This window comes from Delphinapterus leucas, chromosome 11, assembly GCF_059928025.1.
Source record: "Delphinapterus leucas isolate spDelLeu-1000000601 "Yukka" chromosome 11, BTC_Dleu_Yukka2, whole genome shotgun sequence".
NCBI lineage: Eukaryota > Metazoa > Chordata > Mammalia > Artiodactyla > Monodontidae > Delphinapterus > Delphinapterus leucas.
In genome coordinates, this window is record NC_143139.1 from 44690531 (window position 1) to 44706490 (window position 15960).

At 50.8% G+C, this 15960-nt stretch overlaps 1 protein-coding gene across 1 annotated transcript; it reads right to left on the reverse strand.

The window, feature by feature from the left end:
• Positions 1 to 7590: 7590 nt before the first annotated feature.
• LOC111171225 (retinol dehydrogenase 16-like) lies at positions 7591 to 15875 on the reverse strand. The gene is made up of 4 exons (XM_089920888.1): positions 14858 to 15875; positions 12530 to 12788; positions 11521 to 11684; positions 7591 to 10968 (listed from the first exon to the last, which is right to left on the reverse strand). The coding sequence occupies exons 1-4, from the start codon at positions 15168 to 15170 to the stop codon at positions 10751 to 10753; spliced, it is 954 nt and encodes a 317-aa protein (XP_089777014.1). The 5' UTR covers positions 15171 to 15875; the 3' UTR covers positions 7591 to 10750.
• Between the last annotated feature and the right edge of the window lie 85 nt (positions 15876 to 15960).

A 15960-nucleotide genomic window follows, 5' to 3' on the forward strand; every position in this document is an offset into this window, starting at 1 on the left:
CTATAACTTGTATAGGTGGATGCATCACCATGCCAATTTGCCTAGATGCAAGAAATTCAAGTCCAACCTGAAGCTTTGTCACTTCAGACAGCCCTGGTGGCTCCCTCTCTGTCTCCCCCAGCCCTAATGGGTGAAGATGCCAAGGATGGGAGAAACCACAGTGGTGATGTTAGTGCTGAGAAGTGGCTCACCTGGGTGGTCTGAGCAGAGGAAAGAAGGAAGGAGGACTCAGCCCAGAGGATCCTCCTGGAAATCCCCCACTTCCAGCCCAGGGATCAAAATCCTTTGTCATGAATGCGGGCATGTGAAGAAATGTAACTGTTATTTTCGGTGGAAAAATTAAGACAAATTCACTAATGCAAAACAAACAAAATTGGTTTTGTGCCCTCCAAACCCCAAGAGAAATGAATTCCAGGTTATCAGCTCTTTGGAATTCTCTGTCCTTAGGTGAGTCTCCATTGCGAGAGATGATGAGAAATAAAGGGTCTACCCCAGGGTGGATGTGCCTTCATTGTCCTGAGGTCAGAGGCAGTAGGCCCCCGCTTAAGGGAAACTGGTTATGAGAGGCCCCAACTCCCAGAAAGCAGAAACCCCTGAGGGGCTCAGGGCCTGGGTCCTGGGGAGGTTATGCTCAGGTCACCAATGAGGAGTCCCCACTGCACTCCAAGCGGGTCCAGCACCCCCCTCACCCAGCAACCAGGCAAATGGAGGGAGTCAAGGACTGAGGACACATAAGCTCCCCCGGGCAGGGCCCCCAGTGAGCATTTTTCTTCTACCTCCAGGACCAGATACACACTAGGTGAGCTGAGGAGCCTGAAGGGGGGTGATGTCAGTGAAAGGAAGGGACTGTAAAGTCAACTGACACAGTGGCTCATGGAAAACGCAGAGGGAAGGGAGGCCAGGAGTCAAAATGATTCTGATAACAGGTTGAACCACAGGTGTCAAGAAAAGTCAGGAGGAGACACTTTGGGCATAGGGAGAGAGGCAGGAGAATAGAGAGTTCTGATATGAGCGTTACTGAGACTGAGGTCCAGCCAGATGATGAAGATGGCTCATGAATTCCCTGGGCAGCTGTGGGAAGGGCCTGGGGCCAAGTCCTTGGCCCTGAGAGGGGATGACATATGGGAAGAGCAGAGGACTGAGGTCAGGGACTTAGAAAACTCTCAGGGTCAGGACTTGGAGGGAAGGGAGAGATTCCAGGCAATGGGGCAAAGAACACACAGAAAGGTAGAAGGGAAGCCAGTAAAGAAAAGGAAGCAAGGATATGAGACAGAGGTATGAGTAGTGAGGGGCCATGCCCAGGGCTGCATAAAATATGGCAGAATTATGCTGGAGTTTGTGGTTTATCTTTGGATAAACCTCTAGGGTCACCATGTCTCAGAACAGGCCTAAGAAAAGAGCCCAGGCTCATCCTGAGGGACCAGGGACAACAGCCTACACCTTCGCTGTCTAGAGGGTCTGACACAGAAATGGGGCCACAAAGTTCTCTAGAGTGAAGGGAAAAGAATGCGTCTCTCTGCTCTATGCTATCTATCTACCAAGGTTAGTCAGCTCCAGAATGTCACCACAAATCTCAGAGAGTCTGGCCATTCTATAACAAGGGTGGTGGGAGTAGCGGGGGTGGGGGTCAGTTCATGGACCCAGCCCTGGGGAGCAGACCCAAAGCCTGCAGGGTATGGAGGTAGGAGGTGGGAGGTGGAGGCGAACCTCACCTACTTCATACCCACCCCAAGGCACAGCACTGCCTACAGTGGGTCTGGGAGGCATCTCAGAAGTCTGTCTGCCTCCTTGGTGAGTGAACAAGGAAGTCTTGGCTGGAAGAAGTCAGACAATGTCACTCAAGGGCTGAGCAGGCCCAGGAGTGTCCCAGTTCTTCAGACAGTCCCAGTTGGTGAGATCCAGGGTTTTGTCTCTAGACCTGAAAAAGAATGACTTGGAACTGTCCCAGCGCAGGCCTAGGCCTGACTCACCATCTCATGGGCCTGTCTGCTGACTGCTGGCTTAAGCAGCACTTCCCTGGACTCAAACTCCCAACATCAGAAAAATGCAGGCCATGGAATGGGGGTTGGGAGGGCTGCAGGACCACGCAGAGGGCTCTTCTCCTAGGACTGAGAATGCTGCCCACTCTGATGAGTGGCCTCCTTATTCAGCTGGCACATGAGGCTGATGGGTCAGGCTGGTGGTTGCCTTGTGCCTCCCCAACCCCTGCTCGCAGGTACTTTCAGTGGAGAGAGGACCCTTTGCCTCTTCCAGGCCATTTCCATCCTGTGGGATGAGGAAACGAAGGCACACTCTGAGGAGATGAACACAGGTAGAGCAGGTGGGGCTGAGCCCCCTCCCAGCGGCTTACACCCTCCAAACAGTGCAGATTCCTCAGGGTGGCAGGAGGGCCATGAGGCTCAGAGCCTTGAGAGGCTGCTCAAGGACCAGGGCACAGATGTGTGCTATTGGCTCCCTGTTCCTCAGCTGCAAAACTTGGTCCTTTCTTCCTAATATCCCCAGAGCCTCAGAAGAAGCCTGGAGTAGAGATAAGGAGGAGGATGAGCTGCATGACCTTAGAGACTGGAAAGCTCCCTCCCTCCACCTTTTTTCCCTTCTCTTGAAGCATCATCCCTCACACAGCAACCCAAATAGACCTCCCATACACCCCAACCTTGACTTCACAGGGCCCTGGCCCTTGAGGAGCTCCAGTAGACCATGGCATCCATCAGGAAGGAGGGTATGTAGCTCTTGGGAAGTAGATGAGCTTGACATCCCAGTCAGGTGAGTATCATCAGGTGCGTGGGTGGCAGGTGGTCAGAGCACGTCCACGCAGTTCATGACCAAGGACAGAGATTCAACTTGCATTTTTTCAAAATACTTTCAGTTATTTTGATGTCTGTTCAAGATGAAAGTTTCCTTATATACTTCCACATCCCTCCTTTCCAATTCACAGCTCTAATATGGGAAGGAACCTTCTAAGAAATCCTGCCCTCCCCCGCCCCACCCCCACAAACTCATGTCCCAAACTAATCCATTCAAATTCTCCAAGAAGCGCCCAAATTCTTACCCCAGGAACAACTGTTCCACGCTAAGCGACCTCTGGCTCTACTTCTGAGAATATCCAATACATAAACTGGATCTTTCTATAAACACTAGAAACCTAAGCACATGAAAACCAGCTGCTCTAAAGTCAGTTTGCCATGAGTCCACAGGTGTCTATCCTCTCTGGCTTCAGTTTCCTCCCAAAATAACAAGGGGTTCAGATAAGACAGTGGTTCCCAGGTTTACCAAGCCTGGATCCTTTCCTTCGGTCACCAGTTGACCACATGGGATCCTGGGGATGGAGCTCATGTGCCCACTGTGTGGGTGAGTCAGAGCCTGGAGGATGGACCTGAGACTGGAGGAGGTGCTAATGATGGACCCAGGCTTCCAGACAAGGGTTTGCTTCTCTCTCCAAGGTCCACAACTCACTCACCTGAGGCCAGGAATGTCTCCGCATAGAGTTCCTTGACCTCTGAGCTGGCCTGATCCCATGCTGCCTGGAGGCCCCGAGAAATTGCCTCAGGGCTGGTCACAAAGGTCTTGAAGTAACCAGGCTCGATCATCTCCTCCTTCACCCCAAAGTAGGAGAGCTCCTTCCTGCAAGGGAGGCAGGCAGAGGGGCAAAGACTTCAGAGTTTTTATAAACCAAGACACAAAAACACACACACACAAATAAGACACCAATACAGGATTGCAGTGCGATAAGCAGGAAACTCTGGGAGGTTGTGAAGTACAGAAAAGCCAGAAGGAGAAATCTTATGATGTTGTCATTCTGTATAGAGTTTGAATATTTTTCCAAATATTTTATATACATGTGCTTATGCTTCTAAATCCTACCAGTTGAGTTGCAAGGTACCACTTAAGTGCTATCTCCTCATATTCCCCTCACATCCAATTGATCACCAGGCTTTTTATATTTTATCCCCTTCACACTCAATTTCCTCTCTCCCCTATCCTAACCAGTCTACTGCCTGGCCATTTATCAGCTGGGCTGGTGTAACTGGGCTTTAAAATGCACCTCCCTACCTGGGATCACTTCCCTGCCCCATATTCAGAGCCATCCTCAGCCCTGCAGCCAGTAGGGTCTCTACTGCTGATATGATTAACTACTTTCCTTGATTAATTGCTTCCATGGGGTTACACTGCAAACAAGGCTCCCCCAACCTAATATCATAGCAGTAATGTAGGTGGAGCACACTGTAGCCAAATTATATCGGTGACAATTCTACCTCACTTTCTGAGTGTGGGCCAACTTCCAGGGCAGAGTAAGTTCATTCAAACTCTACAGTCGCCAAGTCCATCCTGACACCAAGAACTTAGAAGGGAGCTTCCCAATGAATGCCTGGCAAAAGCAAGAGAGAAAGCTCTGGAAAAAAGAACTCTAAGTCTGTGATGAAAGGAACTCCCTGTAAAAGGCTCCCCCAGAAGCACAGAAGCAGAAGGACCAAGGGGGTGGGGGGAGGGTCTCTGTCCCAGGCCATAACCTGGGGGAGTCCAAGAAGGCCATGCCATATTGGAAATGCAATAACCTCCACCCCAGAGGGACACGCGGCCCGTGACGCTGGAGATGTTGACCACACGGCCCCTCGCCTTCCGCACTAGGGACAGCAGACTCAGGGTCACCTTGATCACCCCCAACAGGTACACGTCCAGTATCTTCATGAAGTCCTGGTTGGTCAGCCACACACTGGGTGCGGTGGACATGGAGATGGTGGTGGTATTCACCAGGCCCCGAAGTCCTGGGAACAGTGAGGGCGAGAGGGCAACACCATGCTGGGCCCGTGAGTGAGGATCCAGCAGAGGTTCCAAGTCACCTTCCACCCAGTGAGGACTTTAGGAGAGAGGCTGCAGGGGGAACGGATGGAACAGAGACCAACATGCTGCCTGTGGGTTTGGGGAGACCAGACGCTGTAAGCGGTTGGAGGACAGAAGGTGCACCACCCTCCTGACTCAGTCTTCACGCCCAGCCCACTGCCTGGTGACAAGGGGCAAGCACCCCAGATTGGATGAAGGCAGGGACTGAGGCTGAAGAAATCTAGTGGGTCCATAGTCTGGAACTTGGAGGGTGAAGTTTTGTGTTTTCACAGTCCATGTTGTCCTTGCAGACATTATCAAAATTCACCTACATTTTCAGATTTTCTGACAGCTGCAGGACTGAGTGCTCAACAACTAGCTAGTATAAGGGAAAGAGAGGGAGACAGAGAGAGACAATGAGGAAGGGAGGGGAAGAGAGGAAGAGAGGAGACAATGGATAAAAGACAAAAACAAAAAAGATGAGAAATATTTGGGTGCAGATTGGCTGGGTAAAACAGACCTGAAATCCCAGGTTTGGGAGAATGTGTTGACAGGCCTGGTATTGACCTCTAGGGCCTGGCTTTGAAATACCCGCATCAATACTGAGCAATGTTCCAGCAGGAATCTGGGGAATTCCATGGGGTAGGCTTTCAGGGGAAGGCAGGGCTGCCACTATTAACCAACCTCCCCCAAATTGGAATTTACACTTTGTCCCAGAAAAATACACCCTCTCCTCCCACCCACACAGGAGGCAACTCTGACCCCATGACTCTCAGTTCACAGTTCACCAAGCTTCATGGAAACCTCTCTGCAAGACTCAAAGACACATACCAAATATTTAAACACTAACCAATTAATAGAACTCAGGGCAGAAGAGCAGGGTCAGGGGAGTTGGGTACAGGGTGTTGGAATTATTAACACACAGAGTTAGTCCCTCCCCTGCTCAGTACCAAGCCTGCCCTTGTAAGAATACATATTCTCCCACCATATTTGACACCAAAGACCCAATTAATATACATGGTTACAACGTAGGGAGTTGGGTAGAAAGTTTACCAAGACATCATTTTGTTGAATCCAATGAATAAAATGTGGGAAACAATTACATTCATGCCATGAGGTACTTTTTACTAAGTAGTGCTATTCTAAAGTATGGAACGTTCTCAATCATTATTTATTATGTTTTTGAAGAAATTTTTGTTATGTGTAAATTTGTTCAACTTCTTTCAGTGGATAATTAGGATACAAATTATGTACAAAATGTAATATCCTGTATGTAAAAATGTTATCAGTACTTATCTGCGGGTGGCGTGATTTGGGGTAACTTTGGTTTTTATCCATGTACTTTTCCCGTTTTTCACAATGATCATGTTTTAAATCTATACTTAGATAAAAGAAATTAAAGTCCTTTCCTTCTACCATAAAACACAGGCAGAACTACAGTAAAACACACACACACACACACACACACACACACAGAAAAACGAAAAATAAAAGAGAGAGAAAGTAACTCCATAGTAGTTTTCTGACCTTCCTTAGAAAAGTCCTGACAGCTCAGTGTCGACATCTGAAAAATGCGTGACATTTAAACCCAAGTCGGATGACTAGGGGTCACCAGCAAGAACGTGATCAAGTGCTGAGAACTCAGCTCAGCTCCAGCGCCGCTCCCCAGCCCCCCATGCAGCCTTCCAGCCAGAGTGCCCATCTCCACCCGTCCTCCAAAAAGTGCACCCCGATCCCCCTGGTCACTCAGCATCAAGGAACCCAGACCTCCTGCCGAGGGAGGAGGGGACACCAGACAGAAAGTCTGCAAGGACGCATTCTCATCAGGGAAAACTCTCCCCCAAACTGCAGAGCCTCAAGGCTGGGAGGTGGAGGTGGGATGGAAGAGGCTTTGCTGGTAAGCTGGATGAGGAGAAGAACACAGGGAGGACTTCAAGTCCTGGAAAACACCTTGGGAATCTCCCCAGGCAGCTGTCAAGGGGTCTCCACTTCACAGAGAGGAATCAGACTTGAGAAATATGGGTGGTACCTCTGTCCCTCACATGTTCCTTTACCCACTTGGTGGCCACAGCGATGCTCTCAGTCTTGGTGACGTCCAGGATCACTGTCTCCAGCCTGTCTGATGTCTGGTTCCTCAGCTGCTCGGCTCCCTGCTCCGTCAGACATGCATCCAGTACCCTCAAGCCTCGCATGTCCAGCTGCCTGGCCAGTGGGTTCCCAAAGCCCGAGGCACACCGCCTGATGAAGACGAACTTGTCCTGGAGGTGGCTCACCACCTGCCTCTCCCGGTACCAGCGCAGGAGGTAGTACAGGCCCACGAGGACCACCAGGTACAGCCACATGGCTTTGCAGGGGACAGACACAGGCAGGCTGGGGTTAAACTCGAGTCTGGCTAGTGTTGAGACAGGAGGACTTAGAACACACGCAATGTTGGTTGGCCAACCAGCCTCCAGGCTCTCTGGCGTGGAGTCCTCACGATTTTCCTGTTCACCCTCTTTGGTGAGTAATACTGACTCTGGCCCCAGTGTTAATGCTCTTTAGTACATTTACACCATTTCTAATAGATGTCATTGCATTTCCAACACAACCCCTTGAGGATCTTTTACAACCACCATTTCCAGGTCCTCCCACTCCTCCCTGTTTCTCCTGCTCACCTCTCCCCTCCCCACTCTCCACATTGGGCCTTTATGTCCTTGGTCTCATGGTTCACAGCTATCTTCTTCCCTTTTTCCTGCTCAGCCTGGGACCGGGTCTCCCTAACCTACTGGAGATTCTTACGAGGGGAATACACGTGGAATCGAGACACAAGTGGCTTCAAAACCCAGCTCTGCTGCCGACCAGCTGTGTGACCTTGGGCAGCTGGCTTAGCCTCTGAGCCTGGTCTCCTCCTCTGGCTCAGCTCCCAGAATTCACCCCTGAAAGACTAAGTCCCTCTCAGCCTCTCTAGGATTAGAAGGGGAAGGCAAACGAGAATAGGGTCTCTCCTGGTGAAGAGGCTCCCTGGGCCAGAAAGGCGTGCAGGAGAACAGCGGGGGGTCTGATCTCAGAGGAAGGGGAGGGGACAAGAAGGGAATGGGGGCGACACACGCGATGGTGAGACGTCTCCCAGATGCCGGGCCAGTTGTTGGAAGGACTCACACAAAGCTGGTCTAACAGTTGTTCCCCTTTCACTCTGTGAAGATGCCCTGCCCACAGCCCTGCGTGCCCGGCTACATTGCCCTCTGCCCCTCCTGTGCTGAGTGAGGCCCTGCCCTGCCCGGCACCACACCCCGAATCCAGACCATTCAGACACTGAGAAAAGACTGATTTGAATGGGGATCATGGGATGGTGTGTGCGAACCTCCCCCCAGGCAGCGTGGGTTGTAAAGCCCAATAATTGGAAAGAATCAGGTCAGTTGTATCAGGGTGATGATGGAGAAGAGGAGGGAGCTGCCCCCTCAGGAGATTAAAGAAAGGACCAGAGGCTGGACCCCAGAACAGCTGTGCATGCAGGGACTTTCACATTCAGTAACGGGGGTGGACCCATCAGGGGCACAGAGCTGGTGAGTGGGGCAGGGACAGAAGGAGCCTGGTTCAGTGCGCTGGGCATCTCCTGACCGTCCACATTTACTACAGCTCCGACTGGTAAGTAAGGAAATACGAGAGGCACTGGGAGGGAAGGAGAGGCTTCCCCAAGCAAACAGAGGCTCAAATGCCCCTGGAACCCACCCCAGCAGCCAACAAAGACAGACAGGGGCACAGATTCAGCCTTTAGTGGTAACTGTCAAGTGCAGGGAGCTGACTGTAGTCCTGAAAGTGTTTGTCCCTCAGGTGGGAGTTGGCAGCAGTAATAGAAAGGCTCGTCTTGCAGAAACCAGCCTGTGCCTGCTTCCTGCGTGACCACCAGGACCCTCCTACATGGGCTTCCCAAAGGGTGAGGACGAAGAAGGCAAGGATGAAGGATGGTGCCCTGGAAACTGTCAGGAAGCTGGGGTGACATGCAAATCCTAGGCAAATAGAAACCCTGCTAAGGGAGAAGGTCGTGGTTTCTTTACTTGGAAGAAACAGATTTTTTTTTCTCAGTGACCAAAAATTCCTTCAACCATAAACTCCCAAAGGGCCATGCAGCAGACACGTCCCAGCCCTCATGCCATCTGCTTCCCTCTTGTGAACCCTGAAAGTAATATGACTGCTCGCGGGGGTCTCAGCTGTTTCAGACTACATTCCAGGTGGGAACAGCCACAGGAAGGTCAGGAGAGAGCAGTAAGTGAAAGGAGCCTGGGGTGACACTCACTCACCTGGGAGCTGCGGGGGCCAGAAGAAGAAATCTTTCAGAGGCGACCCTGTCAGGGAGACTCACTGACAAAGATCTCTGCATCTATGGTCCAGGGAGTTGCAGCTGGCCCAGATTCTGAGGCCGCACTTGTGAACCTGCTTGTGCTGGAGCAGGGGCTGCCACCACCAGGTGTCGCTCTGCCCAGTCTCAGTAGGACCACTGTCAAAGACAGGGTGTCCCACACCATCCCCTCTTCTCATCTCAGGTTGGGTCCCCTGAAGTGGGGAGAGGCGTAGGTAACCAAAGGGGGCTAGAAGGTGCCAGGAGTGAGGGCTAATTGTGCAAGCTCTTTTCCAGCCCTACAGGTATGCAGTCCCCCTACTGGAGTGAGCTCCCAAAATGGAGAGACAAATCCCGCCTTCAGGCGCTGAATATCTGATACTTGGAGGAGATGAGATTTTCAGTGGGGAATCACTGATCCTTTGTCAAAAACCACCGGGACAGCCAAGGGGAGGATTAGGGAAACTTCCTTGTGACAGCCGCATGGACCCTCATGGCATGGGTTCCAGCCCCTTCACACGTCCATCAGACCAGACCTGGTTCCCTCCCTAAGAAAGGCAGCCTGGAAGGAGGAGGAATAGGGATCTACGGAAGGTCTAGGGTAAGGACGTGGGATGGTGTGCATTGCACTTGTTTTTTCAGTGCTTTTGTTGCTCCGCCTTGTCTAAATAGGGGTCCTTGTGTCACAGTCCACACTGTGGGCCATGGAACCCATCTCAGTGCAGCCCTGCACCCCCCTGTAAGACCAGCAAGGAGGACCAGGGCTTTGCAATCTCACAAGCTCTCTGACATTCTGGAGAGAATTCCTGGGGCTGAGTCCAAACCTCCTGAACACATACCCCCAAGGCATAAAGTGAATCAATGATACTTTATTTGATTTCAGTTTGTTTGGTGTGACTGGCTCGGTGTCTGTGTGTGTATGTGAGTGTTTACGTGTATAAATAATAATTTGAAAAACAGGAGTCTTCAGATTAAGCATGAAGCTCTAGCATGCATTCAAGCAGGTGAACTTTTCAACTATAATTTTTAGGAAAAAATAATCAATGGAAATTCTTGTTTCCAAGATAGATCAAAACCCGGTTTCTTTGTTCTCTGACAGGATCGCATTCCAGCCAAGGTCTACTGAGTTGGCAACTAGGTTCATGAGTCAGGCTGGTAGTCACCCTCCACTGTCAACACATACCTTCAGGCAAGAGGGGCCTTTGTCTCCCCTGTCCATTTCTATGCTGGGGGAGAGGGAGACTGGACATGGGAAAGATACATCTGAACAGATGGACAGAGGCAGAGCAGGGGGGACTGAAAACTCCCAGCTGCTCACACCCTCCCCAAAGTGCGGGTTTTTCACAGCTGCATGTGGGTCATAAGGCACTGAGAGGCCATTCAAGGAACAGGACACAGATGTGAGATAATGAGCCCTGTTCCTCAGCCATAAGACTTGTTCCTTTCTTCATAATATCCCCAGAGAACTAAGTAATGTCTCAAGAGAAGCCTGGGGACTGAGGTGGGATGGGTGTCCCCGGTGACATGAGAACCCCTTTCGCCACTCTATTTCCCTCTCTGATGCATCCCCTCCCCACACTGTCCCCAGCTCCCCCCACCATGCATCCCAGTCTTGGGTTACAGGGCCTTAGCAGGCCGTGGGGCACCCCAGTACATCATGAGGTCCACCAGGAAGGTGGGCATGTAGCTCACGGGGAGGTAGAAGAACTTGGCGTCCCAGCCAGCGGAGTACCGGGTGCGGGGGTGGCAGGAGGTCAGGGCATGCTCCATGCAGTTGGTCATCAAGGACAGATTCCCGGACCATGATGGCTTCAATAAATTAGATGTCTTCATGACTGTCCAGAAGGAGACACCATCCAAAATATTCTCATTTCCCAATGCTCCCACTTTCAGATCAACATGACAGTTTCTAAAAAGTCCTTTCTCTTCCAAAATCATACTCCAAATCAAATCCACGGATTTCATTGGAGTGTGTCCTAACACTTACCCCAGGATCTCTATCCACACCAAGCCCCCTCTGGATCTATTCCTGGGAATATGTGCACTACATAAACTGGAGGTCTTTGCAAACACTAGAAACTGAGGCACCTGAAAAAAGCTGGTTCTAACACCAGCTTACCGTGATTCCACGGGTGTCTTCCCTCTCTGGCTTCAGTTTCCTTCCCAAATTAAAAGAGTTTCGGAAGAGAAACTGGTCCCCAGGTCTATGAAGCCTGAATCCTTTCCTTGGGTCACCAATTGACCACACAGGACCCTGGGGATGGAGTTCAAGTCCCCACTATGTGGGGGACTCAGCCTGGAGGATGGACCTGAGACTGGAGGAGGTGCTAATGATGGACCCAGGCTACCAGACAAGGGTTTGCTTCTCTCCCCAAGGTCTCACTCACAGTCAGCCACGAACTTCTCTCCATAGAGTTCCTTGATCTCTGGGCTGGCCTGATCCCATGATGCCTGGAGGCTTCCATTAAACACCTCAGGGCTGGTCATATTGGTCATGAAGTAACCAGGCTCAATCATCGCCACCTTCACTCCGAAGTAGGAGAGCTCCCTCCTGCAAGGGAGACAGGCAGAGGGGCAAAGACTTCAGAGGTCCTCTTGCAAAACAAAATATGAAAGAGCAGTAAGACACCAACATAGGATCGGGGTGGGATACGCTGGAATTTCTCAGAGGTTGTGAGGTACAGAAGCCAGGGGGAGAAAACTCAGGGTGATGGTATTGCTTCTGTATAGAGTGTGAATATTTTTCCAATTACTTTACATACCTGTGCCTAACAGCTCTAAATCCTACCAGTTGTGCTACAAGGCATCCTTTAAATGTTATCTCCTCCTATTCCTCTCACCTCCAATCAATCACCACACTTTGCACGTTTTATTGTTCCCATACTCCCCAGTCCCCTCTCTCCCCTCTCCTACCCTGCTAACCCCCTGGCCACCTGTCCTCTAGGGAGCATCTCTCTGCCCACGGTATCAGATCCCCCACATCAGAGCCACCCTCTCCCTGCAGCCCGTGGAGTCTCTCCCACAGACATGATTAAGTAGCTCCCTGGATAAATGGCTTCATGGGGTACACTCCCCACAGGGCTCCCAAAACCTAAATACTGCAGCATTTGAGCACATGGAAGGGCTGCACAGACAAATAATATCAGGTCTAATTCTGCCTCCGACACTTTGGTGACTGTGGACCCTCACGCAAGGCAGGAATATGTTGAATCATATTGGGCCTCACACCCACCTGAACACCCAAAAGATAAAAGGGTGCTTCCCAGTGAAAGACCTACACAGAGCAAGGGAGAGGGATCTAGAAGGAAGGGCCATTAGGTCTCTAAAGAAAGAAAACCCCTATAGAAGGCATAGAAGCAGGAGGACAGAGGAAGGGCCTCCATTCCAGGCCATTACCTGAGGGAGTCTGAGAAAGCCTCCACGCCGTATTTGGACATGCAGTAGCCTCCACCAAAGAGGGACACGCGACCCATGACGCTGGAGACGTTGACCACACGGCCCCTCGCCTTCCTCACTAGGGGCAGCAGACTCAGGGTCACCTCAATCATCCCCAACAGGTTCACGTCGAGCATCTTTACGAAGTCCTGTTTGGTCAGCCACTCATTGGGTGCCATGGGAGTGCAAATGCCGGCATTATTCACCAGGCCCCAGAGTCCTGGGAACAGTGAGGGTGAGAGGGCAACACCATGCTGGGCCCATGAGTGAGGACCCAGCCGAGGTTCCAAGTCACCTTCCACCCAGTGAGGACTTTAGGAGAGAGGCTGCAGGGGGAACGGCTGGAACAGAGACCAACATGCTGCCTGCGGGTTTGGGGAGACCAGACCCTGTAAGCAGTTGGAGGACAGAAGGTGCACCACCCTCCTGACTCAGTCTTCATGCCCAGCCCACTGCCTGGTGACAAGGGGCAAGCACCCCAGATTGGATGAAGGCAGGGACTGAGGCTGAAGAAATCTAGTGGGTCCATAGTCTGGAACTCAGAGGGTGAAGTTTTGAGTTTTCACAGTCCATGTTGTCCTTGCAGACGTTATCAATATTCACCTACATTTTCAGATTTTCTGACAGCTGCAGGACTGAGTGCTCAACAACTAGCTAGTATGAGGGAAATATAGAGAGACAATAAGGAAGGGAGGGGAAGAGAGGAATAAAAGAGACAGTGGATAAAAGGCAAAAAATGATGAGTAATATCTGGGTGGAGATTGGCTGGGTAAAACAGACCTGAAATCCCAGGTTTGGGAGAATGTGTTGACAGGCCTGGTATTGACCTCTAGGGCCTGGCCTTAAAACACTGAGCAATGTTCCTGCAGGAATGTGGGGAATTCCATGGGGGTAGGCTTTCAGGGGGAGGAAGGGCTGCCTCTGTTTACCCATCACCCCCAGAACACAGAGTTCACCCCCTACCCCAGAAAATTCCATCTTCTCCTGCCACCCACACAGGAGTCCACTCTAGCCCCATCTCCTTGGTGCAGATTCACCCAACTTAATGGGGACCTCTCTGCAAGTATCAAAGACACAATCCCAAGGTTTTAAAGACTTGGTAACCATAGGCCTCAGGGTGGCAGGAGCAGGCTATTGAGGGATGGGGTAGGGCTGCCAGAAGTATCCACTCAGAGAGTTGAGTTCCTCCCCTACTCAGTAACACGTGTGCCTTGTAGGAAGAATATTCTCCAACCATTGTCATCAAAGGCACAATCAACGTATGCGGTTCTAGTGTAGGGAACTGGGTAGAAAGAAGTTTGCCAAGATATCATTTCTGTTGAATATGATGAATAAAAGGTAGGAAATAATTATGTATCATACCATGAGGTACTTTTTAGTAAGTAATGCTATTCTAAAGGGTAGTATATTCTCAATCATAATTTATTAATTTTTCGAAGAAATTTTTATTATGTTGTAAATCAGTACATCTTTCTTTAGTGGAAAGAAAATGATACTAATATGTGCAAAATATAATACTATGTATGTCAAAATATTATCAGTACTTATCTCTGGGTGGTGAGATTTTGAGTGTTTGGTTTTAATCCCTGCACTTTTCTGAGTTTCCACAATGATCATGTTTTAAAGTATACTTAGATGAAAGAAATACAAGTTCTCTCCTTCCCCTGCAAAACAAAGGCACAACTGTAGTAATTAAAAAAAAGAAACCAAAGAAGGAAAAGAAAAGAAGAAAAACAGAAAACAGAGAGAGAGAAAAGTAACGCTTAAGTAGTTTTCTGACCTTCCTTAGACAAGTCCTAACAGCTCAATGTTGTCATCTGAAAATTGGTGACATTTAAACCCAAGTCGGATGACTAGGGGTCACCAGGAAGAACATGATCAAGCGCTGAGCACACAGCCCAGCTCCAGCGCCGCTCCCCAGCCCCCCATGCAGCCTTCCAGCCAGAGTGCCCATCTCCACCCGTCCTCCAAAAAGTGCACCCCAATCACCCTGGTCACTCAGCATCAAGGAACCCAGACCTCCTACTGACAGTGGAGGGGACACCAGACAGAAAGTCTGCAAGGACACATTCTCATCAGGGAAAACTCTCCCCCAAACTGCAGAGCCTCAAGGTTGGGAGGTGGAGGTGGGATGGAAGAGGCTTTGCTGGTAAGCTGGATGAGGAGAAGAACACAGGGAGGACTTCAAGTCCTGGAAAACACCTTGGGAATCTCCCCAGGCAGCTGTCAAGGGGTCTCCCCTTCACACAGAGAGAAGAAATAAACAGAAAAAAGAAATCTGGGTGGTACCTCTGTCCCCGACACGCTCCTTCACCCACTCGGCGGCCGCAGCGATGCTCTCAGTCTTGGTGACGTCCAGGATCACTGTCTCCAACCTGTCTGATGTCTGGCTGTTCAGCTGCTCGGCCCCCTGCTCCGTCAGACATGTAGCCAGCACCCTCAAGCCTCGCAGGTCCAGCTGCCTGGCCAGCAGGTTCCCGAAGCCCGAGTCACAGCCCGTGATGAAGACGAACTTGTCCTGGAGGTGGCTCACCACCTGCCTCTCCCGGTACCAGCGCAGGAGGTAGTACAGGCCCACGAGGACCGCCAGGTACAGCCACATGGCTTTGCAGGGGACAGACACAGGCAGGCTGGGGTGAAACTCGAGTCTGGCTAGTGTTGAGACAGGAGGACTTAAGAACACACACAATGTTGGTTGGCCAAGCAACCTCCAGGCTCTCTGGCATGGAGTCCTCAAGATTTCTCCTGTTCACCCTCTTTACTGAGTATTATTGATTCTAACCCCAAGTGCATGCTATTTGGTACGCTCATAGCATTTCTAATACATGTCATTGCGTTTCCAACACAACTTCTTAAGGATGACAATACATTTCCAGCCACCTCTTCCTGGTGCGCCCACTCCTCCCTGTTTCCCTCTACCCACCTCTCCCCTCTCCACCCCACCCCCAAACGTTGTAACCCTTATATCCCAGGTTTCATGGTTCACAACTATCTTCTCCCCTTTTTCCTGCTCAGCCTGGGACCGGGTCTCCCTAACCTACTGGAGATTCTTACGAGGGGAATACACGTGGAATCGAGACACAAGTGGCTTCAAAACCCAGCTCTGCTGCCGACCAGCTGTGTGACCTTGGGCAGCTGGCTTAGCCTCTGAGCCTGGTCTCCTCCTCTGGCTCAGCTCCCAGAATTCACCCCTGAAAGACTAAGTCCCTCTCAGCCTCTCTAGGATTAGAAGGGGAAGGCAAACGAGAATAGGGTCTCTCCTGGTGAAGAGGCTCCCTGGGCCAGAAAGGCGTGCAGGAGAACAGCGGGGGGTCTGATCTCAGAGGAAGGGGAGGGGACAAGAAGGGAATGGGGGCGACACACGCGATGGTGAGACGTCTCCCAGATGCCGG

What these genes read in the sequence shown, in the direction of transcription:
- LOC111171225 (XM_089920888.1), bottom strand. Translation starts at nt 15,170, where the DNA reads ATGTGGCTGTACCTGGCGGTCCTCGTGGGCCTGTACTACCTCCTGCGC. An exon ending in GGAGCGTGTCGGGGACAGAG is followed by an intron (nt 12,789 to 14,857) that starts GTACCACCCAGA and finishes CACTGTTCCCAG; the next exon opens with GACTCTGGGGCCTGGTGAAT. An exon ending in AGAGAAGTTCGTGGCTGACT is followed by an intron (nt 10,969 to 11,520) that starts GTGAGTGAGACC and finishes CCTTCTGGACAG; the next exon opens with TCATGAAGACATCTAATTTA.